Source organism: Oreochromis aureus, linkage group 15, assembly GCF_013358895.1.
Source record: "Oreochromis aureus strain Israel breed Guangdong linkage group 15, ZZ_aureus, whole genome shotgun sequence".
Taxonomy (NCBI): domain Eukaryota; kingdom Metazoa; phylum Chordata; class Actinopteri; order Cichliformes; family Cichlidae; genus Oreochromis; species Oreochromis aureus.
The window spans coordinates 39,733,261-39,744,359 of record NC_052956.1 but is presented as its reverse complement, the minus strand read 5'-3'; the positions used below and the strand labels follow the sequence as shown (position 1 = coordinate 39,744,359).

The 11,099-nt window shown below is 42.6% G+C and overlaps 2 protein-coding genes across 10 annotated transcripts in view; one reads left to right on the top strand and one right to left on the bottom strand.

The window, feature by feature from the left end:
• Positions 1–254: 254 nt before the first annotated feature.
• Positions 255–4,709, bottom strand: ddx10 (DEAD (Asp-Glu-Ala-Asp) box polypeptide 10). Its single transcript, XM_039599159.1, has 2 exons — positions 3,259–4,709; positions 255–2,633 (listed from the first exon to the last, which is right to left on the bottom strand). The coding sequence occupies exons 1-2, from the start codon at positions 4,606–4,608 to the stop codon at positions 1,401–1,403; spliced, it is 2,583 nt and encodes an 860-aa protein (XP_039455093.1). The 5' UTR covers positions 4,609–4,709; the 3' UTR covers positions 255–1,400.
• A 1,995-nt stretch (positions 4,710–6,704) lies between these two features.
• Positions 6,705–11,099, top strand: part of szt2 (SZT2 subunit of KICSTOR complex) — a 97,659-nt gene continuing 93,264 nt past the window's right edge. For all 9 annotated transcript variants that reach the window (XM_039599366.1, XM_039599360.1, XM_039599361.1 and 6 more), the window contains exons 1-3: positions 6,705–6,902; positions 8,905–9,030; positions 9,371–9,544. In XM_039599366.1, the coding sequence (XP_039455300.1) occupies positions 6,879–6,902; positions 8,905–9,030; positions 9,371–9,544 (324 nt within the window). In that variant the 5' untranslated portion in view covers positions 6,705–6,878. The remainder of the gene's footprint in view (positions 6,903–8,904; positions 9,031–9,370; positions 9,545–11,099) is intronic.

Genomic DNA, 11,099 nt, shown 5'->3' with positions numbered 1-11,099 from the left:
GTGAGAAATCTCAATGTAAATCAATTCTGACAGTAAGTGCTTAATTTTTCACAGAAGTACATGTTTGTGAAAAAACAGGCACACACCTGGGGAGCAATCAGGAGACCCTAACCCAAGAGAAGCACTTCAGCTGACTTTAGAGCAGCTTAATCAATCCCGGTCACTAGAATTTACTTGAAATTCCTGGAAATTTACCCTGCAAATGAAAGCACTGTTCAGGAAGTCCTTAAAGTTCAAACCAATGACAAGAAAACTTCAATGATTACAAATATTTTAATAGCATAACTCAATAATCAGACAAGTCAAAGTTGTGACTTTCAGACATGAAATTATATTCATGGCTCATTAAATAAGTTCAGTCCCTCTGACGTGAAGGCAGAGGGTTCGAGGGAGCATGGGGAAGAAGAGGCCACGATTCCAGGGGTGAGCCGGAGAGTCACATGGAAACATCGGTGTATTAACTAAGCTGTTTAGTCCTTTTGGAGAAACACAGTTCTCCATGCATGCCAGTGAGGTACCGCTTGTCCTCATCAGCAGTTCTGGCATCGTGGCGCTAACCTGTTTACATTTAATAGTGGACAGTGATTAAAAATGATCACCCTTCAGATACTAAATGTGGGCATATTTTCCACATCAGTGCCACCAGAAAACAACTTCCTGTTTGGTTTCCAGTTGAAAAGTTGCCGACTACCTTCCAGAAACTGTTTTATCCCACTATGAGTGCAATAACACAATTACCTAGTTTTAACTTCAGTAGACAGTAATGGCTAATTTAGCCACTTGGGGAGAAGGAGAACAACTGATTTCAAATCCACAACAGTTTAAACATAATACATGTAAAATAAAGATGCACTCATTGTTCCTCTGCAGGACCTTCGGTAATGTTTGCTGTCTCAAGCTTTATTGTGACCGACTGACCCTGAGCTCGTGTTTAAAGCACTCAAAGTCTGCATTACAAATTGGAATTTACTGTGTTTTACAGGGAAAGTTGCACATTAATGGCATCCCGCCATTTTCTTCCTTTTTTGTTTTTTGAATAACTGGGTCACGACTTCTGCCTCAAAGTAAGGTTTTATTAATTTTGCCATAGTGCTCTAATATGACTGATTTGTGCCATTTTCAATCTAGAAGCATATTTGACTCGTCTTTTTGCTGCGACTCTTGTTGTGTGAGCCAATCAGGACGGGGCAACATTTAGCGGTGTGTTTCTTTCACTTGATCAGTCCTGATAAAGTCTGATGTCAGTTTATGATCCTAAACCTCTGGACTGAACAGTAACCTGCACATTTTTGCATTGCAGAGTAAAACGCTGGTTAGATTGAACCTGGCTTCATCAAGCTTGAGTACTTCTCATCTATCATTAGAACTGATTTAATAACTCTTTTCTCTTTGGCTCACCTCTACCTTCGCCCACCCAACAACTGTAAGACTAACTCCTCATCCTCTGCCAAAGAGAGACCAGTGTTCAGAGCTGTGTGCTCATCATCATCTTCATCGCTCACTTTCCTCCTCTTTCCTGCTGTATGCTTCTCATCCTCCTCTTCGCTGTCCTCCTCTTCTTCTTCTTCACTGCTGTGCTGCCGTTTAGACGACCCCATTTCCATCTCATCCTCCTCATCCTCTGACGACAAAGAAGACGACGAGTGCACTTTGTCGGGATCTGGTAGGGTACTGGGGTCAAACTCGTCTTCGCTGTCATTGGCCAGGTACGCCACCACCTCGTCCTCCTCGTCTGATTTGTTCTGGTCCCGCTTGCTTGCCTCCTTCCTAGCAGCCCTCTCCTTCAGCCTCTTCTCTCGGTGTTTGGCTTTCACCTTGCGGCTGTACTCCTGCTTATCAAACTCTTGATCTTCCCGCTTCAGCCTCTCCCGAGCCTTTTCCACATCGATTCCTGAAACCTCCTCCTCCTCCTCTTCTTCCTCCCCCTCATCCTCAGCAGTCACTGCTCGCTGGACTGGTGGCCAAAGCTGCACAGCCTCACCTTCTTCATTGAAAGTCACTTTGGTGTTTACCTGAAATTTTCTCTTGAGGATCTTTTTAGCTTCTTTGTACTTTGTCTCTTTCTCAGTTTTCTTTTTCGGGTCATTTTCAGGATCTTCTGGACTCTGCTGATCCTCAGTCAGATTAAAGACATCCTTTCTTTTGACTGTCAGCAGGTCCAAGTCTCGTAGATCGTCATCGTCATCATCCTCGTCCTCGTTGTCACCTGCACTCACGGTTAATGTCTTGGACGTATCCAAACCTCCTTCATCACCACTGTCCTCATCCTCACTGGACACATCTGACTCTGAGTTTTGCTGCTCCTCACGAGAAACCTCTCCTTTCAGTTGGGCCTTAAACTTCCTCAGCTCTTCTTCTTCCTCCTCAGACTCCTCTTCCTCCACTTCTTTTTCAACTTTCTGTGCCTGAGCTTTACTTAGGAATCGAACCCTTGGGGCCACGGCGAGGCCGAGGGACAAAGCGTACTCAGGAAGCTTGATCTTAAAGGCATCAAACACCTCCTTGTTCTTCATGAGATACACCGAGCGCAGGTAGGAAACGAAACACCTCTGAGCTCGCTCCTTCTGCTCCTTCTCCTGAGCGAGGAAGGCCTCCAGCTTCTGCTGCACGCTCTGCAGTTTGTCTGGGTTCACCTGGAATTAGCCAAACAATTAAGTTAATCAGACGTTATGTAATGTTTTGTGACTACACTTAAATCTGTCTGTTTGAAACCACAATTATAAATATAATATATATTAAATAAATGAACTGTAATAAATATATTCTGAGAAGGTTTTTAAGACTAGTACAGCTCTGGGATGATGATTTGAGGGCAGAGATGTGTGGACATAAAGGTTTTTGTTTATTATTTTGCAATATTTGAAATATAACTACCACATTAAGCTGTATCAGCAGTGTTGGGTATAGCATAATCATATTATATCTAAATTTGAGTTGCTGTCATCACCACTGAGTCTTTTCACCCAACTTTTCTGTCAGATTTGTAGTAATACTTGAAAAGTATCAAAAAGTTATTTGACATGTGCACACCTTGTTAGGACAGCAGATATGTGTCATATTAAAAGTGTTATACTAACTTGTAATTACTGGGGAGTAATGCAAAAGTATTGTACCGAGCGTTGTAAATATTTCCTTCTAAATGGAGTAAAAACATCAAACAATTATTTTTTTTAAATCACCTCAAAGATGACTATTTTACATGAACCGACTGAACAGTGTGTGTGTGTATTGGGGTGTAATAGGTAGATGATGTCTCACTTGTATCTTGTTGATGGGAACTTTCTTCTCCTCCAGCTGCTTTACCATGCCTTTCTCCTCCGAGGGCAGCAGCAGCAGCAGGGCCTCTCCACCCTCCTTGTACCTGGCTGTCCGGCCCACCCTGTGGATGTATGTGTCGGCGTCCTCTGGACAGTCAAACTGCAGCACCCAGTGGACGGCAGGGAAGTCCAGGCCTCTGGCAGCTATGTCGGTGGCAAAAAGCACAGCGTTTTGCTTCTTGAGGAAGTCGTTGTAGACCTCCACCCTCTTCATTTGCTGCTGTTTTCCATGCAGAGCCAGGATGGGCATGCCGGGCCGGAGACGGCAGAAAGCTCGGAACAGGTACTGCACCTCCTTGCAGCAGGCGAAGAAGACTATGATCTTCTTCTTTAGGTGGCTCCTAATGAACGAGTAGAGCATGTTGACCTTCTGGTGGAGCTCACACACGATGTAGTTCTGCTCCAGCGTGGCTGGCGTGCTGAACTTGGCTTTTTCATGCACCCACACATACTCCGGATCTTTGAGACTGAGCCGGGCCAGGTCTTTGACTGATTTGGTTTGCGTGGCAGAAAACAGCAGAGTCTGCCGGGACTTGGGGAGATTCTCCACGATGGCATTGAGCGTATCTGCAAAGCCCATGTCCAGAATGCGGTCTGCCTCATCCAGGACCAGCATGTGGAGGTCGGAGGCGTGGAAGGTGGCAGTTTCATCCATGTGCTGGAGGAGTCGGCCCGGGGTGCAGATGACAATGTTGGTACGGTGAATCCTCTCACACTCGCTTTTCATGTCTTTTCCGCCGATGATGAGCCCTGCAGAGAACTCGTGGTTCCTGCCCACCTTGCGCAGGACTTCAAAGGTCTGGTAGGCGAGCTCTCTGGTGGGAGAGATGATGAGAGCACCGAGGCCGTCCATGGAGCTCCACTGGTGGCGGTAGAGACACTCCAGGACCGGTATGAGAAAGGCTAAAGTCTTACCGGAGCCAGTTTTAGCCGCACCGAGAACATCTTTCCCCTGCAGAGCGAAGCCGATGGTCTGCCGCTGGATCTCCGTAGGCTGCCGATACTGAGCATCCTGCAGGCCCAGCAAGGTCTTCTTAGAAATGGGGAAGTCTGAGAACTTGACAACCTCCTTGAGGTTGATGTCTCCATACCTGCTCACCAGCTTATCGATGTACTCTCGTTCTACCTGCCACTCGGGCTTCTTCTTCTGCGCCCTCTCTTGCTTCACTCGTGCTTTGGTCCGGTTGTACTTTTTCTTCCATTTCTCGAAGTTTCTGACGGGGTCGGCGCTGGCTTTCATCTTTTGGGGTTTCGGTTTTTTCCCACCCGGATTTGAGGCTTTTTTCTCCATGACTAAAGACGAAAAACACACACGCTGGACTCTAGATAAACAGCATGGAGAAGCCAGCTCGTCGTCGCGTGTTGAATGACGTAGTCATCTCGCGACTCAGACCTTTTACATGGGGAAGCTTTGCCCTGAACTTTATTTGATAGGCAAAACTGCAACATATTTATTTATTTATTTGAATGTATTCAGAGCGCTGTCTAAGTAAAACGGGAAGAATAATAAAGACAGAAGTGGGTGTTTTGCATAATTCCGCAGTGTTGAATATTTTTACCGTCAAAGGTGGCAATCCAGCTGCACCCATTCTTCAGAAAAAGTGTAAAAACAATTGTCGTTGTCATTCTCACAGAGGACACACGTATTCACATCCAAATTAAACCACGATGTTAAGAATTCAGTTGTGTAAATCTCATTTTACTGCTTCTTTTGAATCTTCTTTCACTTTAGGGGGATTAGGCGGTGGAAATATGCTCTCTCCTCGACACCAAATTCAGCAGAATATAATTCAACTTTTTAGGTTAACATATATTTCAGTGATTTGACTGCTGCAAATCAAAATTCCCACTGTATGTTCAAAAAAAGAAAATCCCTAACTTTTGCATTTAACCAGTTACTCACATTTCACTATAGAAATATTGTTTGTTGCACAACACATGGAGTTTGCATGTTTTCCACATATTTTCCTAGGTCCTCGTTGGGTTTTTCAGTTCCTCCCAAAGATATGTGTGGGGTTAGGTCAACTTGGTGATTCTTAATTGACCATAGGCTTGAATGGTAGTATATCTCTATGTTTTAGAGTCATGACAGATGGCAGCCTTTCCAGGGTTTACCTTCTCTCTCACTCTATGATATCTTGTTACCCTTCAGCCCACCAGCTACCCTGAACTGGATAAGTGGAAGAAAGTGGATGGACAGAAAGATAGCCCAATTTAAAATCAAAATGTTTAATAAAGCAGGGTATGATGTAGGGTAGGGCTGCCTTGGGACCGTAGTTGCTGTTGTATGAGTGTCCAGTGTTTCTTGGTGTCACAATTTCATCAACTTATTATGTCAGTGTTTGTGTCACAGAAGTAGCAACAAAAACTCTGAGTCTTCACAACAGGACCTCACCTGAGTGCCATCACAGTGACTCTATGGTTTAGCTCTGTGACAGACTGGCAGCCTATCCAGGGTGTATTCGGCCACTTGCCCTATGGGATCTGGGATAATGTTCAATGTTCACAGCTAAAGTGGAAAAAAACCCTCAAAGAGTGGGAGAAGCAGAAAATTTGTATTCAATCCATCATTTTTTTTGACAGACACGATATACAACAGACACAATAAGCACCAACAGTCTGCTTCTCTCTTCACATTTGAAAAACTCTTTCAAAAACTTTTTTGCATATAAGTATCAACTGCTTTTTTAATTCAGCTTCCATAGCCATCTTATCTACCTCCAATTATTCATAAAGAACATGCCACAGCAGTAACAGTTCCACTATAATTTCTTTATTAAAATCACGAAAATCAATTCTGTAATGCAAAGCTGTGTCAGAGAAAATCTAAGAATGATGTTATTGTTGGAGATAGTCCTCGTTTATAAAGTTTGTGCCCCATTAGTGCTGTGCCATACTGCAAATTTTACTTAGTATCACTCCGATACCAAGTAAAAACAGGGCCAGTATTGCTGATACCAGTACAGATACTGATACTTTGAACTTATAAAGGCAGCTTGTGTTGTGGAGAACAGTTTGTGAGCTTTTTATGTATTTTGAAACTTTTATGGAGACCTGCAATGTAAATGTGCCTGTCTTTAAAGGACTTTGTGTCAGCTTCTGTCATATAAATGTGCTACAGGCTACAAACAGCATAGACCTGAGAGTTAAAAAAAAGTTCATATTTCATAGTGCATGTTTGATGTATATTTTTTTAATTTCCAAATAACAATTCATTTAACACACGTAAATATTTAGAAACAAAGTGTAAATCCTATCACTCTTTCTATTATTGATCCGATACCAATATCAGCATCGACATTGTCGTTTCGACGCGGCCGCCTGTAGGTCCCGTTACAGCCCAGCAGGTGGCGGTAAGACCGCAGAGTTTGGACGTCAACTGCGTGAAAACAAGAAGACGAAGAAGAACATGTCGACGCTGATACCGCTCTACGAGCACCTGATCAGAAGAGAAGACAGATGATAAACAAGTACTAATAAAGACCACTTTGCACAACACAGAGTGGACATCCGTCGGCCGAGCCTCGCCGACATCCCTGCAGCTCTTATGCTAAACACGGCATGGCAGAGAGACCGGACAATGAGGTAACAGTCAGGGTAGCATTGGTCAGTAAAAAAATGGCACATTTTAAATTCGTGCTCTTAACACCCAGAAGTCGTTAAAGTGCCGTTTAAAGTGAAGCATGAATTTAAGTAATCCACAACAGAGAGCAGAGCTGTTACGTGACGTCTGCAGACGATGAGAAACTTGTGATAGCTGCAGAGCTACACGACTACAGGAAGCTAGCAGCAACTGGGAAACTGGAAGTAAACACGAGTCACATTAGTCAGAAGGTTTAAGTTAATTTTGCTGAATTTTCTGGCCTGTTAGCAACTCGGCGATGCGTGACTGCAGATTACAGATCCAAATAAAACTTTGCTTCAGCTTTAAAATAGCCCAAAGGTTTAACCGTCTGCGTTTGTTCGTTAGTAAACATAGCTTTTAAAAATATTTAGCCCACATTATGTATTTCCAATAAATACAAATGCAGTTTTATGAAGTGAAATTTGAACATGAAAGTCCAGTATCTCAAAATACCAGCTAGCTAAAAGAAAGATTGACTATGAAATGTTACTTTAAGGCAAGCTGTACATTTTTACTGTTGGACTCTGCAGGAGGAAAGGTGGAGAAGAGAGTGCAGGCAGAGTGCAGTGGGTGGAGACGAGTGTCACGGGTGATTTTTGACAGATGGATAGCAGCAAGAGATAAAGGGAAGATTCATAATCTGTTAGTTAGACCTGCTGGTATGCATAGCACTGACAGAAAGACATGAGGCCGACCTGGAGGTGGCAGGGCTGAAGATGCTAAGACTTTTGTTGGGAGTGACCAGAATGGCCACAGGGACAGCGCTGCTGAGTGGTTTGGACACAAAGTTAATGAGGCAAAGCTGAGATGGTGCAGAAGAGGGAGAGTACGTAATGAGGGATGTTGAAGATGGAGCTGCCGGGCAGGAGGAAAACCACAGAGATGATTCACTGACGTAGTGAAGGAGGATATGCAGAGGCCTGGTGTGACTGAAGAGGATGTTGTTGAATTATAATTACTTCTTATTTTATTTGTATATCAGTAATGTGGAAGCTATAGCTAATTTTAATCAATATACTGCTGAGTGTTGTAATCTATAATTATGTGTAATGATGCATAAATGATGCGACAGACTGGCGACCTGTCCAGGGTGTACCCCGCCACTCACCCTGTGACAGCTGGGATAGGCTCCAGCGCCCCCCGCGACCCTGAAAAGGATAAGCGGAAGCGAATGGATGGATGCATAAATATATAGGCTAACATTGTTATTCTCTGATATGGACCTTGCTGATTGCTGATTGCCAGTCAGCAAAAAAGAGACACATTTACTCTGACCAATGTTTAACTGTTACATCAGTTTTGCATTGGCAAAATGTTGAATTGTGGTGAAATAAAAACCTGAAACAGAACATAAGAACATCAGTACAAAAATTGGTATCAGTCAGATGGGTGTTTTAAACAAAGGTATTGATTTCAGACTTGGTGAATCTCTTAATTTCATTATTTAAATGATAATACTACAGATTTTACAGAACATTCAAGCCCAACAAAACTGATGAAAATGATGCACAACAGTCAATAAAGCAATTAGAAAAAATGACATATCAAATTAAATGCAAAATTAAAATATAGTTATTAATAATTAAAAACAAGAGTCAGTACTCTTTACAGAATGACACCTGTTAACGATTAAAGCTAAAACTGAAAAGGTGAGTTTTTAGTTTCGATTTGAAATCTGTTATTCTGTGACCTCTGAAACATGTTGTGAAAGTTGTGACCCTACTGCTCTCCTGAACTGTGATATTGGTAAATACTTTCAAATTACATTTATAGCCTCTCTTGCTAGTTTAAATAGAATAGATCACATAGATCTGTTCTACATGGATAGATGCTTATATTAGAAACTATGGTCTTGCCTGAATAATGCTGCCATCCAGTGGGGTTGGGCATCCTCAAACCCTCTCTCGCTCATACAGATGTGTGAACATCCCACATTTATGCATTGTGCATGTGGTTGTTAAGGTGGAGGAGGCTGACCACATCTACCTGCTCATGAAGGAGGACTACCGGATCTCTAGGAATGTGCGACTGGCGTGGTTTCTTAGTAAACTTAACCAAATCATCTGTCCGGCTTCAAAGCCTGAAGTGGTGAGTTACTTTCCTGTTCTGCAGCAGCACCAAGATCAAAAAGTGGCATTAAGATTGGCTCCCTTCTATTCTTATTCCTGCATATGCCACCAATGATTAGATGGTGGCTGCACTGTAGAGCTAAAACATTCTGGTCTATTGATGGAGATGTGACAAGTTAAAGGAAAAATACTTGATGTGTGGAGTTATGGGAAATGGTTCTTGCTCTGTTAAGCTTTAGGAGGCATTTGCTGAGGCTGGAAAATGTGTCACAGAGAGCTTTTTTTAACATTGTATCTGCTGTTCTGATTGGTCACTAAAAGCTACTGCAAATCATATTTACTCCCACTTCCTGTTATAGCTGCACTCTGAAAATGAACTGGACCTGCTTAGCATCTTACCTAAAGGATGGCAACCAGATATCTCCCCAACTTCACACCCATGCATACTGATGCCTTCCACCCGGGCCACCTTCCTGGCCCGAAGGTACCGCTTCATCATCGAGCTGGACCTCAGTCCTTCCACAGGGATTGTGGTAAGTCTTAAATGCACGGTCTCCTGAACGACTTCAAACAATATTAAAAAGTGCTTAGTGCAAGAATAGATGTAATATTTAAGTTTGTTATGATTATTTGCTGTGTAAATTATTCATAGTGGACAATCCATTTGTCTACTTGTCTTATATCAAGTACATCACTTCTCTTTCATGGCTCCTTAGTGTCTCAGTGTGTTTCCATTTGTAGTCAAGAAGGCTTTTAATTTATTCATACGCTGTTATAATAGCAAAGAATATTCATATTTTGTGAATGAATTTTGCAAATGGTAAATATTTGATCACTTAAAGTGCTTTTTCTTACTCCAGCTGCCTCTTTATTTAACACTGGGGACAACCCAGGGTTCAGTATGTTGCTCAAGGATACTGCAGACTAGATGACCCGCTCTGCCTTCTGAGCTGCCCAATCATTTGCCGCTCTGACCTCGTTAAGATTTTTCACTTTTAGTTGGTTGAATCTGAATCGTGCTCGAGCTGTTGCTCAGTGGGATGTTGCTACTCCATACTGAAACATCTCATAGAAAACTGAATGCATGGCCATCCAAACATGTGAAGCAGCACTGCATGGTGATCCAATGAACTCTTACCAAGTGCAATCACAAGGATACAATTAAAGTCTGAAAGCACAGAAGCCTGACTGAGACTGTTGTTGTGCTGCTGAATGTGCTCCTCAGTCTTCACATTTGAGCCTGTTTATATGAAACAGCACCGAGTATTCTGTAAATCCACACGCTGCACTGTTGAACCATGTCATTACATACGAGAAGGACTTAATGCAGTTCAGAGGTTTCAGGTTCACTTCTCTCAGCACGTCTCTTTCTGGTAAGATATGGACAACAGATGGACTTTCCTTATTGCCTCTTTGTTAGCATGAAGGCCATATTTGGAAAACTGTTAAGCAGTTACTTACAGATAGTCATTTCTGAACTTGTTTTAGATAAGGTATAACCTTATATGGTTAAATATGTGTAAAATATAAAATAAGGACTTATTTTTAAGTGCCTTAAACCTGCATGACTTCAAATTGGAACCTCGGGTTGCAAAAAGTACAAATTCCTTTAAAGTACAACATCAATAAGATTTTTCATAAGTTTATGTAGTTTCTAAATTCACCTAATGTGCAAAAAGGTCCCTGTTTCAATGTTGGCATCCAGTGTAACAGTTTGTCAAATCAAAGTTGCAGACCTGTCTGCTGTGGTGAACCCTGCTGATTGAGAGAGCAGCTAGAAGAAGCTTCCAGGGCCGTGTGCGTTCTCTTTGGGTATTGTGGCTTCATCCAACAGTCCAAAGACATGCACAGGGTTAAATTAAATGGTGTGAATGGTGGTCTGTCTCTATATGTTAGCCCTGCGACAGACTGGCAACCTGTCCAGGGTGTACTCTGCCTCTCATGACAGCTAGGATAGTCTCCAACATCCACTACTCTCAACTGGATAAGCAAGTGAGTGAGTAAGCAGATGGATGGATCTTCTAAAAGCTGAATAAAGGAGGGTTTGCTTTAGTGTGGGCGTGGCTTGTGACTGAAGTCATTGTTGTA